Raw genomic sequence first — 13,366 nt, forward strand, 5'->3', positions numbered from 1 at the left:
CACAAAGACAGAATTTATTTTATCTAAAAAACTGAAGAAGAAAAAAAAACAGTTAATCTTAATATATTTCAAAAATGTATTTATGACGATGAAGCTGAATTTTCAGCAGCCATTACTTCAGTCTTCATTGTCACATGATTCAGAAATCATTCTGATATGCTAATTTGATGCTCAAGAAACATTTCTTATTATAAATGCTGAAACAAGCCATGATATACTATTAAAAAGTTTGAAGTATAGAAGTATAGAGTATTAAAAATGTACTTTCAGTTTACTTTCTATTTTACAAAGAATCTTGAATTTTTTTTTATGTTTTCCACAAACATATTAAGTAGAAATAAACATGTTTTTCACATTAAGAATATGAAGAAAATTTAATAACTGAGCAACAGTAATAATTGACGATTAAGTTCTAAATAATTTCTGAAGGGTCATGTGACACTGAATACTGAAGTAATTCAGCTTTACCAGGAATAACTTATATTTTAAACTATAAAAAATGTGAAACAGTTGTTTAAAATTGTAATAGTAGTTCACAGTATTACTATTTATACTGTATAATTGACCAAATAAATATATTCTTGGTTAGCATTTTCAAAAACATTACAAAATTGTAATTATTTAAAACAACTGATGTTTTCTATTAAATTTTAGTATAATAATATAAAGAACTAATAATACAGGTAAATTTAATAACACTTCTCTTGCATTAAATATAATAATTGTAAATTAAATATATTTTTTAAAAAGATGCACGTAAACCAGTCTATCGAATTGCAACATAAGAACATGAGATTTTTCAGTGCTGAGATATCTTAAGGATTCATTTAGTCTTCAGGCTCTTGGTACATATCAATAATCAGTGAACAGGATATAAACTACTTAATCCTGCCTAGAGTCCCCCACCCTCCGTGACTTATGGTCCATGCACTCAATGACCCAAACACATATGCTCATCAAGAACTGTGCCCAGATTGACCAAATCTGAGGTGTCTGTAAGGCTCAGACTCAAGTCTGGAGCCATGTGATTTGCAGGAAGGGGAAGGAGACCCCCTCCCACAATCACTCTCTCTCTCTCTCTCTCCCCGAAACCTGCCCCTGAGTGGCCCCTGCCAGGCTCTGTTTCCAGGAAAGGGGCCTAGTGGACAGGCGCAGGGGCCTGCGTCAGGGAGAGCCTGGCTCATTGAGAAAAACAAAAACAGAGAGGGGAGGTGGGAAGACTCTGCCTCCTTACATAACAGTCTCTAGCAGTGAAAAAAAGCCTCTCTCTCTCTCTACCAGCACAGTACTTGAAACCCGTCTGTCTGCTCTTTACACAATGCCACACCCTATAGTAGGGCTCTGCTAGAACTTCAGCATTTGGGACGGTTTTATTTATCGGATAGAAAAGAGACTCTTACTTCATTTAATAATTTAAAGACTGCCAGCTGGATGCTCATTAGATGCATTGAGCGTTGAAATGACATGCATGTGTCAAGCTTGCAAAAATTCTTGCTGCTGTGCATAAATTTTAAGGTGAACACAAATAATAGCTGGCGGTAAACTGGATTTTGCAAGGCATGTGTTGAACATGTAATAATATTTATTAGGGTCTTAGCGTTCAGAGGCTCATATCATGCTCATACCAGCAGTCTATGATTTTTGACGCTTTATTGCCTCCTTGTGGTTACACTAAAAACTGAAAAATTATAGAAAAGTTATTGAGTAAAGATTTACAAAGTAGTTCTATGAGCAGTTTTATGTGTTTTCAATATGTATATTTAGTCATTGAAAAGGCGTTTTAATTCAAAACATAGCAATCAATTTATCTTAATAATAGCCAATTGATATTCACAGTTATACTATGCCAAATGCAAGTTTAAAAATGCAGAATTTCTATACTAGTTTCTATATTAGATATACTAGTAAAATGTTTGAGGTAAGTATAGTAATAATAAATAATAAATAAAATAAATGCAGTTTACTTTCTATTTTACAAAGTATCCTGTAAAAATATATACATTTAATGTATTAATCAACAATTTTAAAATCAACTCTAATTATTATTATTTTAAATTTCAGTTTTAACAGGATGAGATCTGCTTTGCATGTTCCCAAACAGGAACTGAACCAGACAAAAATGTCAATAAGAACTATACAACAAACCAAGAAAATAGCCATTGTCGAATTAATATCTCAGCAAGACCATATAACGGATTATATAGATGATGTTCATGTTCATAAATCATTTTAATGTGCTGATTTGGTGCTCAGATATTACAAATTAGTTTAATGGCCCTTATTATTATCAGTTTTGGAAAACTTTTTTGCTGGTTCGTATTCTTTTTCATTTCCATTTTTTTCAAAATTCTTTGAATATGAAGTTCAAAGTAACAGCATTTATTTGAAATATGTGGTTAATAATAATAATAATAAAATGATTGTTACTTACACAATCTGAAATGTGTTTTAAATGACAGGAAAGTTTAAATGTTATTAGTCTTCACAACTGTCTTTTAATCAAAGTAATTTAAAAGGTAATTTAGATTTCATGCATTGATTATAAATAGCATAAACGCAGAATAACAGTATCATTCAAACCCGATTCCAAAAAAGTTGGGACACTTTACAAATTGTGAGTAAAAAAGGAGTGGAATAATTAATACATTTAATCAACTTATTTTTTATTCACAATAGAATATTGATAACATATCAAATGTTGAAAGTGAAACATTTTGAAATGTCATACCAAATATTGGCTCAGTTTGGATTTCATGAGAGCTACACATTCCAAAAATGTTGGGACAGGTAACAATAAGTGGCTGGAAAAGTTAAACATACATATTCGGAACAGCTGGAGGAGCAATATGCAACTTATTAGGTCAATTGGCAACATGATTGGGTAGAAAAAGAGCCTCTCAGAGTGGCAGTCTCTCTCAGAAGTCAAGATGGGCAGAGGATCACCAATTCCCAAAATGCTCCTGCGAAAAAATAGTGGAGCAATCTCAGAAAGGAGTTTCTCAGAGAAAAAGAGCAGAGTTTGAAGTTATCATCTACAGTGCATAATATCATCCGTGATCTTCGGGCCCTAAGACGGCACTGCATCACATACAGGAATGCTACTGTAATGGAAATCACAACATGGGCTCAGGAATACTTCCAGAAAACATTGTCGGCGAACACAATCCACCGTCCCATTCACCCGTTGCCGGCTTAAACTCTATAGGTCAAAAAAGAAGCCATATCTTAACATGATCCAGAAGTTCAGATGTTTTCTCTGGGCCAAGGCTCATTTAAAATGGAATGTGCAAAGTGGAAAACTGTTCTGTGGTCAGATGAATCAAAATTTGAAAAAGTTCTTTTTGGAAAACTGGGACGCCATGTCATCCGGACTAAAGAGGACAAGGACAACCCAAGTTGTTATCAACGCTCCGTTCAAAAGCCTGAATCTCTGATGGTATGGGGTTGCATGAGTGCGTGTGGCATGGGAAGCTTACACATCTGGGAAGGCACCATCAATGCTGAAAGGATATCCAAGTTTTATAACAACATATGCTCCCATCCAGACGTCATCTCTTTCAGGGAAGACCTTGCATTTTCCAACATGACAATGACAGACCACATACTGCATCATTACAACATCATGGCTGCGTAGAAGAAGGATCCGGGTACTGTAAACTTGTGTCCTCAGTCCCCAGACGTTTGCAGACTTATATAAAAAGAAAAGGGGATGCCACACAGTGGTAAACATGGCCTTGTCCTAACTTTTTTTGAGATGTGTTGATGCCATGAAATTTTAAATAAACTTATTTTTCCCTTAAAATTATGCATTTTTCCCTTAAAATTATGCATTTTTCTCAGTTTGAACATTTGATATGTCATCTATGTTGTATTCTGAATAAAATATTGAAATTTGAAACTTCCACATCATTGCATTCTGTTTTTATTCACAATTTGTACAGTGTCCCAACTTTTTTGGAATCGGGTTTGTATATTATAATGTGTATTATATAATGTAACAGCATTTAACATCACTGTTTTTTTTTTTTTTACTTAAGCAGTTACTTTCCACAGGATGAATGTAATATATGATCAGTCAATGAACAAGGATAATTCTGAACACATTAGCAGCTCATATTTTAACATCCAATAAACACACAATAGAATTTAATAACAAAACAAATGAATCCAAAAAGCCAGTTAATAATTCATAGCAAAATAAAATGTTTATATTAAACTATTACCAAAGCATGCTCAAAAATTATCACCACCAACACCCAATTATATACACACAGTTAATAGAACTAATTTCATGCCCAATCTCATGAGGCAAATGTGTATTTTAATAAAACTTTATTCTCAGATACAGAATGTATCGGTCCTTCCATTTTTAATAGCAATTTCAAAAAGGGTCATTTATAGTTCCTAATAATATAATTCCTCTCAAATCATTTCAGTGTAAGATGCTCTGTTATACTAACTAACATTTGACTAAAGGAGGCTATTGAGGCAACAGGGTGAACCAAATTCTTAAAAGTAATTAAATATAATAATATGCAAGCTATATACAATTATGACATAATGGGCTTCTTAAAAATGCTTTAATGTGAAAATAGGTCACAACTGGACGGATTAATTATCCCAGTTAATATGATTTCTAAACTAGACTTTTTCCACTGCATTTAATGATGAGATCTCAAATAGAAGTGCTATGTATAGTCTAGTTACAATATGTGACAGTTTTCACAAAATTACCACCCTAAATCCTTTTGCTGGCTCGTCCTCTTTGGAAATAACACATTTCAGGAAGCTCAAACCCTGTCAAAAGCAACCCACCCAAAATGTGAATATATTTATATATTATGGCACTCCAAAAAACTACAGTATTTACAATAATCTATTTTTTTCTTTTTTAGAAATTCCACCTTCATGTTGAAAACAATCTTTCCCCTCACCAATTCCTCATATACAGACATTTCTCTTAATTATCAACACTCAAAAACCTGATGAAAGTGACAAAGTGTCTAAAATTATTTGTATGGAACTTTATGGGGCTCAAATGGAAATCTATGACATTACGAAAGCAAACTCTTAATAACATGCCATATCTGCGCATTGCAACATTACAGAAGGTTTTGTGGCTTGAGGTTTTGTACACATACAAACATGTCCGAATGCACTTGTTCATCCCAGTCTGGGAAGCAAGCAAAGTCCATCCTTTTGACACTTTAGGGATATATTACATGCTATTATTATTCATAAAGACTCGAGGAGACGTCTTAGAACTCCTCATGTACGTTACGGGCATAGTCCATGAGTTTGCTGCCAGTGAAGTACTCGCTGTATTTCAGGATCTCCTCTAGTTCCAGGTTGTGGTTTTGGTTCTCATCTGCCACAGCAATCATCTGCTTGGCTTCATTCAGGGCGTTGTACTCATTCATAGGGTCCATGTATTCCTGTGGGAAAGAAGGGATATCAGTAAGGCAGTGGCGTAGCCAGGGGAGGGGCCATGGGGGCACTGGCCCCCCAGTGTGCCCCCACCCTTCTACTTGTCTGTCACTCACAAATTCAAATTATGATCTTACAGTTTAGTAAATAACTCATGATTGCATCGCGATGCTTCTCAACGAGGACCAAGAATAGCGAGCAGCTGTTTTCCAACGAAAAAAGCACCTATTTTAAATAGCTTATGTTTTTCGATTAGCGAGTTGTTGCAGTGCAAGAAGTGTTTGGTACTAACGTTAACGTCTTTCGGTGTTAGACAGACCAGGTTCGATGACGATGTTATTATATTTACTATGCTCCTCTGATGCTGAATGTAAAAGGGGTTTACTGCGTTACGATTTAGCCTACTTTTTTTTTTTCGGCCGAACGTGCCTATATAGGCAACAACGCAATTTAAAGCAATGGTTTAAAAAAAACTATAATAGCAATTCTAATAAAGTCATTATTGAATCATGCAGTCGATTAGCGACTTTTTTCACTCAAGTGAGGTGACGAAACAAATCGTATGATGTTTATCTAACGCTCCACACTTGAGACTTTTTTTTTTAAAGTCTATATGCGTGAGACACATGCAAAAACATCGTTTTTTTTACTGGTCAATTTTGAGATTTGGGGCCGTTTGTCTTCAGTAACATGTCTTCTTTCAGACTTGTGGTGAATGAAAGTCCAAAATACACATATAGGTCTTTATTTTTCTAAATCACGTTCTAAATCACCATGGTGCTCCGCGATTGCTGTCTGCACCCTGGAAAGCTCTCTCTCTAGCTCTCTCTCCCTCCCTTCACAGAAGTTATTGACACAACGTCATTTGATGACACCCAGAAACATTCTCAAAAAAAATCATACATAATTATTTAATGCATGATTAAACAGCAAAATAAATAACTAATACTAAAATAACACTGGACTAATTAAGCTATTCTAAACTGTTTTATACGATCCACATATTTTACATGTTAAATTAAAGCTACCTTTTTGAACAAGTAGCTTTCTAACAAAGTATGGATATATGATATTTTTAAATCAATATGCTCAAGATTAATTAGCCTTGACATAAGTAGATTTTGTTTATTCATCAATGCAAATTTACTGCAACTGCTGCTATGCCAATTGAATGGGATGTGGATAATAAACAAAAACATAATGAAATTATATTAAATTTATATTAGTTATATTAATTAATTAATTGTGTATTTATTTCTATGAATTATTAATGTTATTCTGCATTTATATAAATAAGGCTATTATATATATATTATATAAGGCTATTATAAATAAATTATATTATTATTATTTGTGAGTTGTACACTATTCATACATTGGATAATTTTATTTATTACAGTTTTTCTTTCACTTTTGTAAAGTGAAAAGTTAATACAAATTGTATTAGATTTTTTTTTAATTTAGAGCAGTGAATAACTGCTATTAAAATATAATAGGGTATCACTGTTTATTACTGATTTTAAAGGTTACTGAACTCTTGAAATGATTTGGATATACAGTTCAAACAACACAAGATTGGCCCCTCTGTATTAATCGTGGCCCCTCTTGTGTCCCCCAGTTGAAAAAATCCTAGAATCGCCCCTGCAGTAAGGGACAGATATTCATTAAAATTATATGCTATAAATGTGTGATGTTCCTTTAACAGCACTGATAAAAGAGGACCAACCTCCAGTTCTTCCATGGTTACGATCATATCATGGTTAGCATCAATGACTTCTTCAAACTCCTTCTTCCTTTCACGAACCCAGTCGTCATCGATGTCTTGGGCCTGCTGATTCTCCACAGTTCCCATGGGGAGGGAGATAAATTCAGCAAGAGTCAACTTTCCATCTCCATCTTGATCTGTTTAGGAAACATACGTATAGGGTTCGCTTATAATTAAGAATCCAATGAATTTGGGTTGGCATTTCTTAGGCATAAAATTAAGATTACCAAGATCTCGGACGATCTCCTTGACCATGTATCTCAGCATGCCTCTGCTGTGCTCCGGGTGCAGGAACGAGAGGAACTCCTCTTCATTTAGCAGTTGGTCAGCTGGAGGGTTATCTGCCTGGAACCAGCGATCCTTCAAACTCTCCAGAACCTCCTGAGCTGTAGTCAGGCCATATTTTATTCAGATCGTTAGAAATGGCTTTGTTAGGAGTACTAGACCATATCTGACAAATGCATATTCTACGTTACAACTTACTTTCTTCATCCACTTTCAGTTCTTCATTGTTTTTGATCTTCTCAGCCACTTCTTTTTCATTGAAACCTTTACTGGCCAAAAACTTCACACGGTATTCATCCCAAGTCACATGTCCTGAGAAAGCGCAATTTGAGAAATTGGCAGCCAAGACCATTGTTAAGTGTTATGAAATCATCATTGCAGATGTAAAAAATTATTTACATATGATTTTCTCTAGTAAAACAATTGGAAACATTTTTAACTAAAATCTGATTCAACATGTCTCTATTTGACATATAATTTTATAATGGCATGGGTCTAAATAACAACATCCTCTTACCATCCCCATCAGGGTCCACGGCACGAAAACTGAGCTTGTTTTCTTTAACGGCCTCCTGAAAATGTTCTTCTGTCTTCTCCATGATCCAGCGCTGCATTTCTTTAGCACTGACACTCCTGTCTTTATTAATATCCACCCTAGAAACAAAGTAAAGGTTTGATTAGACTATTAAAAACTGTGCTTTTTTTTAAGTAATGGAACATTTGCTTCATGCATATGCTTGATTGTTTTTAAAGTAAGCATGAAATGTAAATTTACTGTCTTATTGTAAACATATATATATACATATATATATATATAAGCTTGTAATTTAATCAAAATATCATTAGTCAATCTTTCAACAAAGACAACAGACTATATATGCAGGACTTCAACAATTTTATCTTCTTAAAACCTGCTCTTTTGACTGTAAGCTTGCTCAGATGTATGTCACAATACTGAAAAAAAGATGTTTCACAACTTCCGTTTCATCACAGCTTACTATAATTGCTCACTGTTCATTGGGTTGAACTAGAAATTCCTTTAGAATGACACCCAAGCACATCGTGTGAAAACGGCTGCGTTGTCACAGCTGTACACCTACTTGGTGAAAATTTCAATAAGTTTCTTCCTGTTCCTTCTGGGCTCCGAGTCCTCCTCAAACTCCTCCATCTCCTTCCCCAGAAACACCTCCTGATGAAAGTCTTTATTGAGGTGACCGTCCATTTCCATCTTCACGCCGTTCAGATGGTCTGGAGGAAGGATCTCATTGTCCTCTTTGCTGTTGGGGTGTTTGTCTTTTAACGCCGATATATTTGCAGGCCTGGCCTGAACATTCAAAGCCAGCATCACAAATACTGCCAAAGCTGAGGCGCACAGGCGGCCAGGCTGAGGTCTTCCCCGGTTAGACATAGTTTTACTGCTTGAACGTCACAAACAGATGTAGAAATCCTATGAAAATTAAAATAAAATCACATTTAAAGCCTACTTCAACATATTCAACTAACACAGTGCAGTTGGTTACTGAAAGATTATTTATTTACAGTAAAGCCTTTTTAAAGAATTCTTTAGGTCGTGATTAACTTACAGAATTATACCAATTAATTTAACGTTATTAGTACGAGCTCAATACTACTCAGTACTGAATATGAATCAGCACATAATGTTTGACGACATCTGTCTAAACGAATAAAGATATAACTTATGAACGGAAATAAATAAATAACAAGCTACCTACCTATACGTTTGAACGGTACTTTCCAAAAATAAAATATGAGATGAATGACCAGGAGTCAGTGGCCTGCTGTACTGAAGCACCTTGAGCGTCTGTCTATGTGCAGCGCATCTCGCGCAGTTCCTGTACACGTCGTCACTCGAGACCAAACGCTGGTCACTGGAGCGGTTTATGGCCCTGAACGTGACGTCGTCCCTCTCTGGACTCAGATAAAACACAAACACATACAGAAGAAACCGATAACCACAGTAATTCACACAGACTGACACCCGAGAGGCATTTAGGAAAGAAACATTGCAACGTTGTCACGAGCGCGTGTCTTCTTCTTGTGAAACATGAGGTGAGGGATAACGCACATATCGCCATCTACTGTACCAGCAGACCAAAGGCCTATGAAATACACTCCTGAACAAAATCTTAAGACCAGGGGATGCTTGCAAATTTTACACATTTTGCACTAGTGGATCATAACCGGGTTGTAAGTGCTGCTTCAAAATGACAAAAGAAGAAACAGGAGCAAAAGATATAAAAAAAGAGAGTAGGCAATTTATTGAAAACTGCATTTAAAGTCAAACAGGCTGTTCATCAGCTGATCAAAAGTTTAAGACCATAGCCATAAAAAGGTCAAATCTGCACAAAAATATGGCTTTCATGTCATTGTTCTTCAAGCAGTCATACTGTCAAGATCTCCTGATGGCAAAAGCAAAAAGGCTTTCTCTTTTTGAACGTGGCAGGATTGTTGAGCTGCACACGCAAGGTCTCACACAACGCGCCATCGCTGCCGAGGTTGGACGCAGTAAGACAGAGTCATTTTACATTTCTTAAAAAATCTTGAGAGTTATGGGACAAAAAAGTCAAGTGGTAGACCCAAAAAGATTTCACCTGCACTGAGCCGCAGGATCCGACGGGTTGTCCGTGAAGACACAGGTCGATCCTCGACCCAAATTAAGGCCCTTACTGATGCTGACTGCAGCCCAATAACCATAAGATGTCATCTGCTAGAGAAGGGCTTCAAGAACAAAAAACGTCTTCAAAGGCCACGTCTCCTCCCACGACACAAACTTGCCCGTTTGGAATTTGCAAGGGAGCACCAAACATGGGACATTGAAAGGTGGAAGAAAGTTTTATTCTCTGACGAGAAAAAATTTAACCTGGATGGTCCTGATGGCTTCCAACTTTACTGGCATGACAAGGAGATGTTTTCTACGCGGCACAGTGGAGGAGGCTCCATCATGATCTGGGGTGCTTTTTCCTTCAATGGGAAAATGGAGCTTCAGGTTGTGCAGGGGCGTCAAACGGCGACTGGCTATGTGGATCTGTTGCAGCAGGCATCCCTCTTGACCGAGGGCCCCCGTCTGTGTGGTAATGACTGGGTCTTTCAACAGGACAACGCTGCAATTCACAACGCCCGCCTGACAAAGGACTTCTTCCAGGAGAATAACGTTGCTCTTTTGGACCATCCTGCGTGTTCCCCTGATCTAAATCCCATTGAGAACATTTTTGATCAGCTGATGAACAGCCTGTTTGACTTTAAATGCAGTTTTCAATAAATTGCCTACTCTCTTTTTTTTTTTTGTCTCTTGATCCTGTTTTTTCTTTTGTCATTTTGAAGCAGCACTTACAACCCGGTTATGATCCACTAGTGCAAAATGTGTAAAACTTGCGATGCATCCCATGGTCTTAAGATTTTGTTCAGGAGTGTATACAGATAAAGATGGCTGTTTACCTTTCATATCAGATTTTTCTCTGACTGGCCATCTGCTGTAGGCCTTACTTGTTTAGATTTTGAAGAATGTTGTCAAACTCACATTAGGTTCTTAGGGGCATGTCGAACAGTTACAGAAAAACACAAACGCGCAGGGTTGGGGAAAGATACATCAAAATGTATTTTAAAATAAAATACCAAATACTTTAATCTTAAGTGTATCAAAACCGACTACGAAATACAGCAGCCATACCGTGTATCAAAATAGATAGGTGTATTTTTTAAATGAAAAAATACTACAAAATGCTTTTACAAGAGAGCATGAAATTTCGTTGCAAACCTTCATCAATTGGCCTATTTGATCTATCCCTTAACCATTCTCAGACTCTCCGACTCTGCTGATTAAGTAGCCTAGACAGTGTTTGAAAGCAGCTTTTTTTCTGTCCAAGTCATGCAATAAATCTGACATATGCAACCAGTTAACATATAATATTCACATATCCCCAGATCACCCAGATGAAGATAAGTTTTAAAGTTACAGTTTGCAAATGACTCATAATTTTATCCTAATTAAATTACTTGGAGTTTGGTAACAAAGGGCAACAGTGACTCAATAATGGCAAACAAAGACAACTGATGACACATGTTTTCATAGCAACTAATTTTAATCATTCGATTCTTATTCATAAATGTAACAATATGTGTGTCAGGTAGTCATTCATGCAATGGTATGGAAAATCATGATCCTACTAAACAGCAACCAAATATTTATTTAAAAATCCCTGGACACCTGTTTGGAAGTTGAAACAATTAGTAAATGATCAATACGTTTTGATTTAAATGTAGCCAACTACTGAGTAGGCACCAATCAGAGGCTGAATTTTTATGATGTTATCATGAAGATTTCTTACAAAGTTTTTGACTGTATTTTAAAACTAAACAACATTGAAGTATTTTGATACAAAATATGAAGCCATTTTCATCAAACCCTATCAAGAACAAATTACTAAATCCTATTTTATATCTGAAATGCGTCTTTGAAATACATGTATCATAAATACTGCCCATCCCTGGAAGTTTTATTACGAACATGTGCTTGAGGATCCATGATGTGTCACAAACTTACAATCCAGGATCTGATACAAAGATTAAATTATGGTGGTTTAAATAACCTGAGGTTAATCAGTCTCTTATTTTGCAATTTTTCTGTGTGATGGAGAAGCACTGTATCTGTGCCTGTGCAACCTTTGCCCCCACTGCATATTAGCTTATGCACTTTTGGACACTTTTACATACTTTTACATTTTTATATTCTTTAAACCGGACAAGAACGAATAGTTAAAATTAACCTATAGATAAAATAGTTAGAATGCTCACCAAGGCTGCATTCATTTGATTAAAACACAGTTAAACAAAACAATTATATTGTAAAATATTATGTCAATTTTAGACCGACAACTGGTAAAAAACTGCTTCTAAGTGATGTGATGTAAATGTGATGTTTGACCAGCTGACTAATCTGGTTCTTTTAGAGAAGATCTGAGCATTTATATGAAATCAGTAGTATGTGAAATACCTCCATCTGCATGTACACATACTGAGAGTGTTAAAGAAACATTCTATAGTACAAACAATATTTTGTCCTATTGTACTTACCCCAAACTTGTAAAGTTTAAGTAGTGTATCGTGGTTCGCGTAAAAATTTAAGCACCAAAAATTGTTTTCAGCATTGATAATATTAAGAAATGTTTCTTTAGCAGCAAATCAGCATATTAGAAGGATTTCTGAAGGATCATGTGACATTGAAGACTGGAGTTGAAAATTTAGCTTTGCCAACACAGGAATAAATCACATTTTAAAATATGTTAAAATAGATAATAGTTATGTTAAATTATATTAATAGTTCACAAAATGGTAGTTTTACTGTTTTATAAAACAGTAAATCAACAATAAAATATAATAAAATACAAAATGAAGTGCAATTTGAATACTGATTTAATATACATAACATTTGCATATTAAGTTGAGAGATTAAAAGAGATTTCTGCAGCTTTATTTCCAGCCACCAGATGGAGGAAGAGCATCATGGCATTAAGATATCGCTCTGCTGGGAGACAGTGCTGTACAGTTACACAAATCTACATAATTTGATTTGTCACTTAGATTAATAGGATCATACATTTTACATTAATGTGTAACAGTAAGAACAATAATTGATTAAAGACAAGAACATATTTTGTTTATATTTTGTTAAAAAATAATATTGGGATCACTAAAATGATACTTAACTTTAATGCCATGTTTTGCAAGTTATTGTATGTAGTAGGAAAGTATTGTTTGTACTATGGAATATGTTTCTGACATAGTCATCTTAGTATGTGCACATGCAAATGGATGACTGACTCCACATCGATTGATATAAACATTCAGCTCTTCTCTTAAAGACCCAGATTA

General features: G+C 35.3%; 1 protein-coding gene across 2 annotated transcripts; it reads right to left on the reverse strand.

Annotated features, from left to right (window-relative positions):
• Positions 1 to 3,904: 3,904 nt before the first annotated feature.
• On the reverse strand, positions 3,905 to 9,549 carry sdf4 (stromal cell derived factor 4). Of its 2 annotated transcripts, none has more exons than XM_026241880.1 (7): positions 9,211 to 9,549; positions 8,578 to 8,892; positions 7,995 to 8,131; positions 7,676 to 7,789; positions 7,420 to 7,578; positions 7,154 to 7,329; positions 3,905 to 5,435 (listed from the first exon to the last, which is right to left on the reverse strand). In XM_026241880.1, exons 2-7 carry the CDS (start codon positions 8,883 to 8,885, stop codon positions 5,259 to 5,261), a joined length of 1,071 nt encoding a protein of 356 aa, XP_026097665.1. In that variant the 5' UTR covers positions 8,886 to 8,892; positions 9,211 to 9,549; the 3' UTR covers positions 3,905 to 5,258. The 2 variants fall into 2 exon arrangements, with proteins under 2 accessions (XP_026097665.1, XP_026097664.1); XM_026241879.1 differs by having other exon boundaries at positions 8,578 to 8,924.
• Positions 9,550 to 13,366: the final 3,817 nt, after the last annotated feature.

This window comes from Carassius auratus, unplaced genomic scaffold (genome assembly GCF_003368295.1).
Source record: "Carassius auratus strain Wakin unplaced genomic scaffold, ASM336829v1 scaf_tig00000254, whole genome shotgun sequence".
Taxonomy (NCBI): domain Eukaryota; kingdom Metazoa; phylum Chordata; class Actinopteri; order Cypriniformes; family Cyprinidae; genus Carassius; species Carassius auratus.